General features: G+C 47.4%; 1 protein-coding gene across 1 annotated transcript; it reads left to right on the plus strand.

Moving 5' to 3' along the window:
- Positions 1–453: 453 nt before the first annotated feature.
- Positions 454–1565, plus strand: LOC123154753 (uncharacterized). Its single transcript, XM_044573396.1, has one exon. It carries the CDS (start codon positions 680–682, stop codon positions 1292–1294), a length of 615 nt encoding a protein of 204 aa, XP_044429331.1. The 5' UTR covers positions 454–679; the 3' UTR covers positions 1295–1565.
- The last annotated feature ends 11966 nt before the right edge of the window (positions 1566–13531 follow it).

Genomic DNA, 13531 nt, shown 5'->3' on the forward strand with positions numbered 1-13531 from the left:
TATGTCGAATCTACAATGCCAATCAAAGGGAAGGGGGCAACCTCAAATCTGGCACACAGTTGGCAAGTTGCAACGCCAGAAGCAAATAATTGTCTTAGCATAACCTCAAAAGAAGCAAACCCAACTCTCTCATGGACTACAACTGTGGCGCATGAGCAAGATGTACAGTATGTAGCTTGGAGGCATGCAACCTACACTCGGGACCATGCACGACACAAGACATCCATTGGTGTTTCTGTTGCTTTTCTATGCCTGTGCATGATGTCCATCATCTTTTTTGCTACCACTTTGGCTTTAATCACCAGCCTTTGTTGTTACTGGTTACCTTTCCGCTACGTGCCCAGCCTCACTCATTTGCTTATGTTTCTTCGGTGCTTGTGATAATTCTTAGCTAACGCTCATGCCGTGCATGTGATGCTGAAGCTTCCTGGAAGCAGCCTTCAACATAGATAATGTATTAATGTAATCACCTTAGTGATAACTCATTAGCAGCTGAGCTCACCACCCCCTATATATACCCATGGAGCCCTAGGAACCAAACTCCATGCCAAAACACACAGCTCACACACACAGCCGCCATTAGCAACAATCGCAAGCAACTCCATTACCTAGCTAGATTCATCTTGAGTTCTTGACCGAGTTTCGTCTGCCGTCATCCATTTGGGGATCGATCTTCAAGATGAAGAAGGCGTCCAGGTTCCTGAAGCAGCTGTTCTCGGCCATCGTGGCGGCGGTGAGGGAGAGGTCTGCGGCGACGCGCGCCAGGACGAGCGCCGCGCGGACGCGGTTCGTCTTCTTCGGCATCCTCCGCAACAAGCAGCTCCTGAGGAACGCCATCAACAGCAAGATCCACGCGATCGTGGGGGGCGGCAGCGGCAGTGGCCAGCACCTTGTTGCGGCGAGCGGCGGCGGCAGGACGGTCGCCGTGCTGGAGAAGCTGCCGAGCTTCGTCGCGGATCAGGGGAGGAGGGCCGCCGTGCTGCTCAACAGCCTGCCGAGCTTCGCCATGGGCCGGGACGGCGGCAGCGACTCGCCGCTGGTCGGCGGCGGCGAGGAGCAGAAAGAGGAGGGCGACGAGGGCGTGGCGAAGCAGCTGCAGCTGGCGAGCGCGCCGGTGGGCGGGTCGGTGATCGATCTGGCCCGCGGCGCGGCGGAGCGGGGCGGCGCGGAGTTCAGGCTGGAGGACGAGATAGACCACGTCGCCGACGTGTTCATCAGGAGGTTCCACGACCAGATGAAGCTGCAGAAGCTCGAGTCGTTCAAGAGGTTCTGCGAGATGCTCGAGAGAAACTAATTAACGGAAACATCAGGCGGAATAATCACCGCGACGTTGATCGGTGCAGTGCATTCCACGGTTGTGGTTGAATCGATATAATTAGTCCCTATGATTAAGGCAGAGGTTTATCAATCAAGTAACCTCTGCAGCACTTGAAAAATAACTGGCGCGTACGTACTGTCGCTTCCTCTGAACCTTTGATTTGCAATCTGACGTACCCAAGCCGGCCGTGAGCAGCAGTCATAATAGCAAGAAAAGATGCACTAATTACAGCCAGTATACAATAGTATCTGCTTGTGCTGTGATCTACTGCTGCTGCTCCTCCTCCTCCTAGCTACTACTAGTAGTACATTATCATCATCGTTGAAAACTCTGTAATTAAACACTGATCAGCAATCAAATTTATGGATTAGCTCAATCATGGTAGATGTTCTACCATAAGATTACTATTTTTCAGATTTTTGGTACTTAATAATTAATACGACAATAATTTGCAAGTTTTGTCATTCAGAAATTCAGACTGATCCCTGTGACGACAGCACCAGACAAACTCTGTTGTGCTCCCCACTCAAAATTTATAATTTTAACATAGGAGAAATGAGAGATATGATTTCTCCTAATCATGTAGGGACATGTTTTTTTTTTGCAAAAAGGGAGATAACATGTAGGGACATGTGGAAGTATCATTCCTAATAGAATAGTCTAATAGAATAGTCTGAGACACGTGTAGGACAAGTAATCACACAAGCACAAGTACAACACTGAGATTTGTTAACGAGGTTCGTCAACATGGATACATCCCGAGGCATAATTACAGGCGCTCCTCCTGATATACTGAATCACATAGTACAACTGATGATAAGCTCGCCAAAGCCATCAAACAGGTCTCCCACCACCCACCGCGGCGGGTTTGGCTACCCCTGTCACGGACGTCCGGATAGTCCCTCTCGTGATCCCTGTTTAGCCTATCAGCTTATGTCTAATCTATTTGGCTACCCCGCGGTGCCCTTATATAATATGCCCGGATTACACTTGTTCCACTCAAACACCTATCCCTTCGCTAATTACAAGTCTAATTGTAGCCTAACTCATACACACAATATTTGACACATATTTTAACGCCGCACATGACAATAATTAAATCAACATTAAATAGTACTAAATAGACCCAATAACAACATTTAAGTTCAACCATGCACTTATTGATATAGTTAAACAAAGTAGGCAAAATAACAAATGAATGTACAAGTTCAAATAAATAGAGGTGGTAATAACATGAGATCTTCCATGCATGCCAACTAGCTAACTAGACTTTTCGGTGGGCGGACTCAGGGTCATAGTCTGGAGTAACTGAACCATCGTGGCTGCCAGCAGGCCTGTAGTAGACCATGATCTTGCCATGATCATAGTCGAGGTAGAACGTGGCTCTCTCCCCAGCTTCCATCTTGTAAGCAGTTGCAAAGGCTCTCCAACCAGGGCAACCCAAATAGGTACGGTTTGGCTCGTTGGTGACAAGACAATTGAATTGTTGGGTTGTCGGCATCTTCATGAAGATGCACTGGAATGTGATGGTGGCATCAAGTGGAACTCGAAACTTCTCTAAGAAGTCACGCCATGCCCCGTAAGGGATGACCTGAGCAAAATTGAAAGAAATAAATAGCTAACTAGACAATTTTGGGCACAACCGTATACGTTATATGAAACTCAATCAGAACATGTTCAACTAAAACATACCGTCCTTGGTTCTGTTGTTCCAGCTCAGGGGACTTTTAATCCGGGACGGAGGTAATAGATGTTAAGGAGCTTGAGAGAAAGTCGTCAGATAAAATTCGGAGACATTGAAAATGTTTCGGAGAAAAATGGAAAAAATGAAAGCCAAAAAAGTTTCAGAATGCATCCAAAAATATTAGGAGGGTTCTGAAAATGTTTGGGGACCTCCAAATTTTTTCTGAAAGGTGCTTGACTTGGACCAAATGAGATAGACCCACATGGGCCAAAGAGTGCATTGGGGGCCAGGGGGTTGGGGACATGCGGGCATCGGAGGGGTGTCATGTGGCAACTTTTGGTGAAGGGGCCCCTCTTTGAGGGCAACTTTTGGTGAGAGGGCCCTTTGGGGCTACCTCCTTCCATGCAATCCCTCCCCTTCTCCATCTATAAATAGAGGAGGGTAGACACCATTTGACGTGCAATTTCCTGCTCTCTCTCTCTCTCTCTCTCTCTCTTCATGAAAGTCTGTTTTGCCGCAAGGCTGCTCCACCCCTCCCTAGTCTCCAGCGACGACTAGTTCTGGACGACAAAGCACTGTCGGATCGATGACATAGTATGCATGCAACCCGGTAGAGAGATCGTCATTTCGATCTTTATTCGAGGGAGAAAATTCTTACAGTTGGGAGGTTATACATTGTAACACCCCGAGACCGATGTGCCAGGTGTCTTCCAGTTATTCGTTGTCGCCGCCATGTCATTTGCTTGCGTGTTGCATTTTATCATGTCATCATCGGCATTGCATCATCATATTTTCAAAACTTGCATCCGTCCGGGTTTCCCCAGTTCCGCCCGTTGTCCGTTCTGAGCCCAGACACACTTGCACGCGCCCGCGGCACGTCCGAAATATTATTTTATAAGTGGCCGGAAAATGTTCTCGGATTGGGTTGAAAGTTGGCATGTGGTCTTATTATAGTGTAGATAGACCGCCTGTCAAGTTTCATCGCATTCGGAGTTCGTTTGATAGCCCAACCGTTAAACTATAGCGACAATATAGTCGGTCAAATCGTCGGACGTTTTCGGTCTCCAGAAACAGTAGTCGGGCCTCTCTCTCTTCTCTTCTCTCAGCCTGAGGCCTTCTGCACAGTCCACTACCTACCGCCGGGCCTAAGCTAACCTCTCTCGTCATCCCGCGGCTATTTTCTCTGTTGTCCGATTTAGATCGTAGGGCTTCCATTAGTCTGCATATATACCCACTCACTATATAAACCAGCAACCCTAAAACCTAGGAGTTTGTCCCATCGCCGCCGCCATCTGACCAAATCCCCCCTTGGGATCTCCCCTGCCCGATCCAACCCACCAACCAGCGCAACCCCCTCCTCCTTGCTCGATCCCTCGTGCCCGAGGAACCAGCGTGCCCGAGCCACCTTGCCGGAGTAGTAGCAGCAACCGGCGACCACGCTGCCTCCACCTCGTCCTCAACCCCGCGGCCGCCGGATCCCCTGCGTGCCTCCACCTCGAACCACCTCGCTTCCCTGTTCCCGAGCGCCTCGGCCTTCCCCTTGAGCCAGAGCTCGCCATCGTTGGTGAACATCAGCAGCAACTGAGGCCCGCTACATTTTCCCCTCTATTTGCTTCTCGTCCTTCCCCTTCCCCTGTCTCTCCCTCACATCTCTCTCTCTCTCTGCAGGAGATCGCCGTCGCGCCCTCTGCCATGGAGCTCGACTCCATCGTCAGCAGCAGCCCCGAGCCTCGATCTGAGTCGTCGTCGGCGCGCCACTGCCGGAGCACCAGCAGGCCTTGTCAAGCGCCCCTGCATCCCTTGTCGTGCCCCGTCTCTCCTGCCTCGCCTTCAAGCCATGCCATCCCCGCCGACGACCAAGTCCAGCGCTGCTGCCTGCGCCCTCTGCCTCTACCAGGCCGCCGCCGCCTCTACCTCGACCCCCGCCCAGATTCACGCCGCTCCGTCGCCACGTCTCCGGCCACTGCCCGCCGGAGCTGCGTCTCCCTGTGCCTGCAACCGCGCCGCGCCTCTGCTTTGTTCGAGTAGAGGAGCTCGAACCGCTGCCCTGCTCGTCTCGATTCAGCAAGACCGGGCCAGCCTCCTCGTGCCCGCATGGGTCGCAACCTCCAGCGAGGCCCAGCGCGTCCCTCTCCTCTCCGTAGTGGGCCTCAGCCCAGGGTGAGCAGCCCCCGCTCCTGTGCACTTTTGGGGCCGGCTAGATTTGGCCCAGTTCCTAATTTTTTTTCGGATCTGCGTTTTAGCCATTTATCCTGAGACTGAAGTTTTACAGAAAGGTCCTCCTAGTTCATGCATAACATAACTCTCAAACCGTGCATCGGATGGAAATGATTTATATATGTAACTTGACTAGAATTTCATCTAGTTTCACAATATACAACTTTCATGCATGTTTGAGGTGTTTAACTTGCTGTTTGCTTTAATTTGCTTAAATAACATGCTAAAATGATTTAATTCATAACTAAATAACCGTAACTCGGTTTGTAACAAACTTTATATGTAAGTGGGGTGAAAAAAATGCCTAGTTTAACATGGTGACCTCACTTTGCATGTTTAACAACCCTAAAATTGTGTTTAGGGAAGAACAGTGCCAAACCTAATATATGCATATGGGGATTTACCGGAATTGTTGTTCGTTGCTTCCGGCCTCATTTAACCTTGACTAGATAGGTAGTTTTACTTTGCTTCACCCTCTTGCCATGTTTAACAACATTTAATATTGTTGGGTACATAAACGAGATCGAACTAAATAACTTGTCGTGGTGTTTCATCAATATGCAACTCGTTGCATAGTGAGCTCCACTTAATTTGTAGAATTGCTTGTGCACTTTACCATGCCATGCTTCATTAAACCGGACATGCATCATACTTGATTGTGCATCATGCCATGTTCATGTCGTGGTTGTTTACTATGCTGTTTGCTTCTTTCCGGTGTTGCTTCTTCGGATTGGTTCCGATAACGTCGTGTGAGTGAGGATCCGGTCAACTACGTCCGTTTGTCTTCTTTATGGACTCGTTCTTCTTCCTTGCGGGATTTCAGGCAAGATGACCATACCCTCGAAATCACTTCTATCTTTGCTTGCTAGATGCTCGCTCTTTTTTTATGCCTATGCTGCGATACCTACCACTTGCTTATCATGCCTCCCATATTGTTAAACCAAGCCTCTAACCCACCTTGTCCTAGCAAACCGTTGTTTGGCTATGTTACCGCTTTGCTCAGCCCCTCTTATAGCGTTGTTAGTTGCAGGTGAAGATTGAAGTTTGTTCCTTGTTAGAACATGGAGATGTTGTTCCTTGTTGGAACATGTTTACTTGTTGGGATATCACAATATCTCTTATCTAATTAATGCATCTATATACTTGGTAAAGGATGGAAGGCTCGGCCTTATGCCTGGTGTTTTGTTCCACTCTTGTCGCCCTAGTTTCCGTCATATCGGTGTTATGTTCCCGGATTTTGCGTTCCTTACGTGGTTGGGTTATAATGGGAACCCCTTGACAGTTCGCTTTGAATAAAACTCCTCCAGCAAGGCCCAACCTTGGTTTTACCATTCGCCACCTAGCTTTTTCTTTTCCCTTGGGAGTCGCGCTCTCGAGGGTCATAATTATTTTAACCCCCCCGGGCCAGTGCTCCTCTGAGTGTTGGTCCACCTTGTCAGCCGCCGGTGGCCACCAGGGACAACTCTGGGCTGGCCTACCGGAAGTTTGGACAATCCGGTGTGCCCTGAGAACGAGATATGTGCAACTCCTATCAGGATTTGTTAGCACATTCGGTGGCTTTGCTGGTCTTGTTTTACCATTGTCGAAATGTCTTGTAACCGGGATTCCGAGTCTGATTGGGTCTTCCCGCTAGAAGGAATATCCTTCGTTGACCGTGAGAGCTTGTGATGGGGTAAGTTGGGACACCCCTGCAGGGTTTTGAACTTTCGAAAGCCGTTCCCGCGGTTGTGGGCAGATGGGAATTTGTTAATGTCCGGTTGTAGAAAATCTGAAGTTGACCTTAATTAAAATACATCAACCGCGTGTGTTACCGTGATGGTCTCTTTCCGGCGGTGTCCGGGAAGTGAACACGGTGTTGGAGTTATGCTTGACGTAGGTTGTTCTAGGATCACTTCTTGATCATAGTTTCACGATCGTGCTTTGCCTTCTCTTCTCGCTCTCTTTTGCGTACATGTTAGCCACCATATATGCTAGTCGCTTGCTCCAGCTCCACCTCATACCTTTTACCTTACCCATAAGCTTAAATAGTCTTGATCGCGAGGGTGTGAGATTGTTGAGTCCCCGTGACTCACAGATACTTCCAAAACCTGTTTGGAGGTGCTGATGATACCGAGCAGGTGACGCAACCAAGCTCAAGGAGGAGCTCGATGAAGATCTTGTCCTTTGAGTTGTTTCATTCTAGTTGATCAGTAGTGGAGCCCAGTTGGGGTCGATTGGGGATCTGTGTAGCATTTGGGGTAGTCTTCTTCTATTTTGGTTTCGTAGCCGGACCTTGTTTGTAATTGGTTGATGTAATGCTTTATTTATGTAATTGTGTGAAGTGGCGAGTGTAAGCCAGCTATATATCTCTTTCCCTTATGTATTACATGGGTTGTGTGAAGATTACCTCACTTGCGACATTGCTTTCAATGCGGTTATGCCTCTAAGTCGTGCTTCGACACGTGGGAGATATAGCCGCATCGAGGGCGTGACAAGTTGGTAATCAGTGCCTCCCCCGACCTTAGGAGCCCCCTGCTTGATCGAATCGCTGGCGTTATTGAGTCTAGAAATGTTTTGAGTCATTTAGGAATTATATATATCAGAGAGTTAGGACTTCTTTTTACTCCTCAGTCCCTTCATCGCTCTGGTAAGGCATCCTGACGTAGAGTTTTGTCTCTTCTCTTCTCAAATTTCACTAAAAAAAATTTAGGATCACGCGGGTATCTTGGAATCGTTCCGATCGATTTGTGACGAGAACATTGTTCTTGGTGCCTCCTGTCATTTAGGGGTTGTGGCAGTGTCCCGGGGAGTTGAGCTCCGAGGTGTTGTCGTCACAATTTTATCGTTGCGGTTCTGTAATACCTGAGATAGTTTCGCCGGCATCGAAAGTCTCTTTTATGCAGTTGTTGGTGAGATAACCTCGACGCCACCCAGTACTGGGGCGGGAGTTCGGGAGTATTGCCATAACTCGTATAACAGATGTTTTTCGAAGGTTGAGGTAGATGATTTTCGAAGGTTTCTTGGGTATGTGTTGAAGGATGGATACAGCTGGATGTAGGATTTGCTAGTTTTGGGTGAGATATTATGCTTCCCCTGTATCCCCAACACCTGATTGCATAATCAGAAAATTTCGGGAGTTTATAAGTGGGAATTCAAGTAGCTCCTAGGATTTCTTTCTGACAGATGTATGATTTGAAATTGGGGTTCGACGTCTAGTGGTCCGCCTATCCACGGTTGGTTTTACAGTGGTCTCGTTGTGTCTTAAAGAGTCCTTCGCTAGCCGACTCGGGGACGCTTCGTATGTCATGTGCACTGCCTTGTACATGATGGTGATGTACGATCGAGCCCGTGTAGGCCCCACCACGAAAAGTTCGGATGAAATCTCTATCATATGTTTGTTCCGGCTTATTCTGCAAGCCAATCCTTTGTTTTGTTTTGAGTTGTTGTATTCGAGTTGCTTCAATGTCAAGTGTTGATTCCATACATTCCCCAAATGGTGTTCTCATACTCCGATGTGAATACCAATCCTTCATGATAATCGAGATTGTCATGTCAATCTTGTTCAACCGGTGTGTCTCTCTTCAAGTGGATCCGATCACGTCAACATCCGCAAGATCAATTATCAGTTCTTCTCACCGGTGTTCGTTTCATCCATCCCAAGTTGCCTTTGTTTTTCCCGCCCTCCCTCCCTTTGTTTCTTCAAGGATTCAGATTTCTTATTCAAGTATCCTTTTATTGATGGGAAATCTCTTCATTCCTTTCCGTCAATGTTCTTATCCGGTGATTCTCATGAAGATTCTAGTGGAGCTTCAAGCTCATCATTCTGCGGGTTTTTTCCTTCTTCGGTGGATTCAATTCAAGCTTTGGTATTGAGCATAGTCTTTTCTTTTTGCCCAATGCTTTTTTTATGCTGGTGCACCCCATAATCATTCCCCGTTTGCTATTCAATTGTTCCGGAGTGGTCAAGATATCTCGAAGATTCATGTTTCCACTCTGCTTTCGTAATCCTTTCAAGCTCTTTCGAGGTTGTTATCTCATTCAAGCCTTTTAAATCAACCGGTGCAATCTCTCTTCTAAATCGTTCAACGGTCTATCTTTTCAGTGGGCCCTAACCCACAGGGTTTTTTTTTCAGGATCTTACCTGACTCTTCTTATTTCTCCCGAAGTATTTTCAAATTCATCTCAAAGTTTGACGCAAGAATGAATTTTCATCAGTCAGATGTCTTTCTCCAAGACCTTTCAAATTCTTTCATCGTTGGTTCAACATTTCCAATTTTAACTCCGGAGTGCCTCAACAATTCTTGGTGGTGTTTTCCCGTCGTCATTCTTGGATTTTGAAGACGGAAGAAGATTTTCTATTAAATCTTGCTCCATTCTCTTCAAGATTCATGGTGCTAGCTTTATGCCATCCTATCATAATTGTTTTCGATTGTGAGAATTCTTTTCACCCATCCGGAGCAATTCAGGAGTCTTTTCAGTTTGGTTTCACGGAGCCCATCATCTCAGAAGATTTATTCATTCTCAGCTTTCAACTATTGTTCTCCATATCTTACCAGTGCATCATTCAAATATTCTCTAATCGGTTCGTGTTCTATTCGTTTCACCTGTATCTAAATTCCCTCAAGCACCTTCGTTCATTTCATAATTCTTCCCGGTGTTTTCCTTATCTTTTCTTCGTTCATTTCTAATTCTTACGGTGTTCGTTCAAGATTTCCCTTCCTTCTTTTCATATCAATTTATTCGTTGTTCCAACCCGACCGGTGATTTGCTGAAGACCTTTCCAAGTTGACGCTATATCTATCTTAATCTTTTCTACTAGAACAAGTAGTATGTTAAATCCATTGCTTGTCATCAATTTAATTGGTGAAGGATAAGCATAATGTAATTTTTATTCTTGTTTCATCGAGTGAATTCAATTCCTTATTCCGGAGGTTCTTCATAGCACATTCTCGGTTCGAGATGCTTTATCTTTTCTCCCGGAGTTCCAAGATCTCTCAATTATATCATCACGAAGATCCATCTAAATCATTGCAAGGCTCCAACCTTATTCTTTTCATCCTTCATTTCGTTTGATCATTCTTTTGCTACCGGAGTTCCTAATGAAGGCTCTACACGATGGTTCATCAAGGATTTTATCCCTTCTCGAAGTTTTCATCGAGATTCTTTCCTAAGGAGCTCAAGTATTCTTCATCTTGCAATACGGAGTGCAATTCTTTCTTCCGTACCATTGGAGGTGGTATTACGTCATTCTTGATAATTTGAGTTCATGCTTCATGATTCACATATTGTTAAGAATGAGGTATTTTAAATCCATCAATCTCTTCATTGGAGTTATATTGGGTTATATTTCACCTAAAGCCTTCCCTAAGGATTGTTGCTAATTATGGTGCTTATAAATGATCCAAGTTTTTCATTTATCCTCCCGGTGATATAAGTTTCTTGTTCCCTTGTTGATATCAATCCAATCAAATCTTTTTTGTGAGTGGCAAGTTGTCACCTCATAATTTTGAGATGTCTCCTATAAGTCCATATCAAGCTTATCCTTTTCGTTGCTGTTTTTCCAACAACTCCGTTCGACCCTTCTCCTAAGGATACCTTCTCAAGCTCATTTGTGGCAGAAATTGCCATTTTCTTCTCCGTCCCTTTATCCCAACAATCTAGCTTCTATTCTTTTGTTCTGGAAGCTTTGTGATGTTGCTCTCTTCACTCATTGTCTCGGATTGTGAAGATCATGTTCTTTCCTTGCTTATCCCATTTAACCGGAGTGCCATGCCCTATTTTCACGTTCTTCCCATTCTGTCAAGTTTTGGCTCCCTTCTCAACCGGAGTGCCGTCTGAAATCGTTCTTACCCTTTGTGCCATTCTTTCAATAATTCCGGAGGTTGTGTGTTGTTGATTTCATCAAGTATCCTCTCATCTTGTCAAGTTCTTGTTAATTCCTTCCATTTTCAGTCGGAGTGCTTTCCAAATTATATCATTCTTAATCCTTCTCTATCTTGACTTAACCGGAGTGGTTTCAATATATATCTTGCCCTTCAACCTCAAGGTTTTTCGCAATGTTCTTTGTCCCTCTTTTCTAACGGGGTGTTTTCGACTTTGTTCCCCTTCGTTGTATTCTTTTCTCGAATTTGTTCAACCTCGCAAGGTTCTTTGGTTTCACTCATTGGTCAAAGAAGCAATTTAGTTTTACCTCTCATCTTCCTCTTCCGTTTACCCTCCAGTGCCATTCTAGATCTCGGGACGAGATCCTCTCGTAGTGGTGGAGTGTTGTAACGCCCCGAGACCGATGTGCCAGGTGTCTTCCAGTTATTCATTGTCGCTGCCATGTCATTTGCTTGCGTGTTGCATTTTATCATGTCATCATCCGCATTGCATCATCATGTTTTCAAAACTTGCATCCGACCGGGTTTCCCCAGTTCCGCCCGTTGTCCGTTCTGAGCCCAGACACACTTGCACGCGCCCGCGGCACATCCGAAATATTATTTTATAAGTGGCCGGAAAATGTTCTCGAATTGGGTTGAAAGTTGGCGTGTGGTCTTATTATAGTGTAGATAGACCGCCTGTCAAGTTTCATCGCATTCGGAGTTCGTTTGATAGCCCAACCGTTAAACTATAGCGACAATATAGTTGGTCAAATCGTCGGACGTTTTCGGTCTCCGGAAATAGTCGTCGGGCCTCTCTCTCTTCTCTTCTCTCAGCCTGAGGCCTTCTGCATAGTCCACTACCTATCGCCAGGCCTAAGCTAACCTCTCTCGTCAGCCCGCGGCCCTCCTCGCGCGCGCGCCCGAAAGCTGTCCCGGACCCGAACCGGGCTGTCGTCGCCGTTGGATCCGGATCATCCCCAAACATCTACAAAATATCTACGTTTTATTTATTGGACTTCCTAACCTACATTTTCTCTGCTGTCCGATTTAGATCGTAGGGCTTCCATTAGTCTGCATATAGACCCATTCACTATATAAACCAGCAACCCTAAAACCTAGGAGTTTGTCCCATCGCCGCCGCCATCTGACCAAATCCCCCCTTGGGATCTCCCCTGCTCGATCCAACCCACCAACCAGCGCAACCCCCTCCTCCTTGCTCGATCCCTCGTGCCCGAGGAACCAGCGTGCCCGAGCCACCTCGCCGGAGTAGTAGCAGCAACCGGCGACCGCGCTGCCTCCACCTCGTCCTTAACCCCGCGGCCACCGGATCCCCTGCGTGCCTCCACCTCGAACCACCTCGCTTCCCTGTTCCCGAGCGCCTCGGCCTTCCCCTCGAGCCGGAGCTCGCCGTCGTTGGTGAACATCAGCAGCAACCGAGGCCCGCTGCGTTTTCCCCTCTATTTCCTTCTCGTCCTTCCCCTTTCCCTGTCTCTCCCTCACATCTCTTTCTCTCTCTCTCTCTCTCTGCAGGAGACCACCGTCGCGACCTCTGCCATGGAGCTCGCCTCCATCGTCAGCAGCAGCCCCGAGCCACGATCTAAGTCGTCGTCGGCGCGCCACTGCCGGAGCACCAGCATGCCCTGTCAAGCGCCCCTGCATCCCTTGCCGTGCCCCGTCTCTCCTACCTCGCCTTCAAGCCCCGCCATCCCCGCCGACGACCAAGTCCAGCGCTGCTGCCTGCGCCCTCTGCCTCTACCAGGACGCCGCCGCCTCTACCTCGACCCCCGCCTAGATTCGCGCCGCTCCGTCGCCACGTCTCCGGCCACTGCCCGCCGGAGCTGCGTCTCCCTATGCCTGCAACCGCGCCGCGCCTCTGCTTTGTTCGAGCAGAGGAGCTCGAACCGCTGCCCTGCTCGTCTCGATTCAGCGAGACCGGGCCAGCCTCCTCGTGCCCGCATGGGTCGCAACCTCCAGCTAGGCCCAGCGCGTCCCTCTCCTCTCCGTAGTGGGCCTCGGCCCTGGGTGAGCAGCCCTCGCTCCTGTGCACTTTTGGGGCCGGCCAGATTCGGCCCAGTTCCTGTTTTTTTCAGATCTGCATTTTAGCCATTTATCCTGAGACTGAAGTTTTACAGAAAAGTCCTCCTAGTTCATGCATAACATAACTCTCAAACCGTGCATCGGATGGAAATGATTTATATATGTAACTTGACTAGAATTTCATCTAGTTTCACAATATCCAACTTTCATGCATGTTTGAGGTGTTTAACTTGCTGTTTGCTTTAATTTGCTTAAATAACATGCTAAAATGATTTAATTCATAACTAAATAACCGTAACTCGGTTTGTAACAAACTTTATATGTAAATGGGGTGAAAAAATGCCTAGTTTAACATGATGACCTCACTTTGCATGTTTAACAACCCTAAAATTGTGTTTAGGGGAGAACAGTGCCAAACCTAATATATGCATA

The sequence above is a fragment of the Triticum aestivum genome, chromosome 7A (assembly GCF_018294505.1).
Source record: "Triticum aestivum cultivar Chinese Spring chromosome 7A, IWGSC CS RefSeq v2.1, whole genome shotgun sequence".
Lineage (NCBI taxonomy): Eukaryota > Viridiplantae > Streptophyta > Magnoliopsida > Poales > Poaceae > Triticum > Triticum aestivum.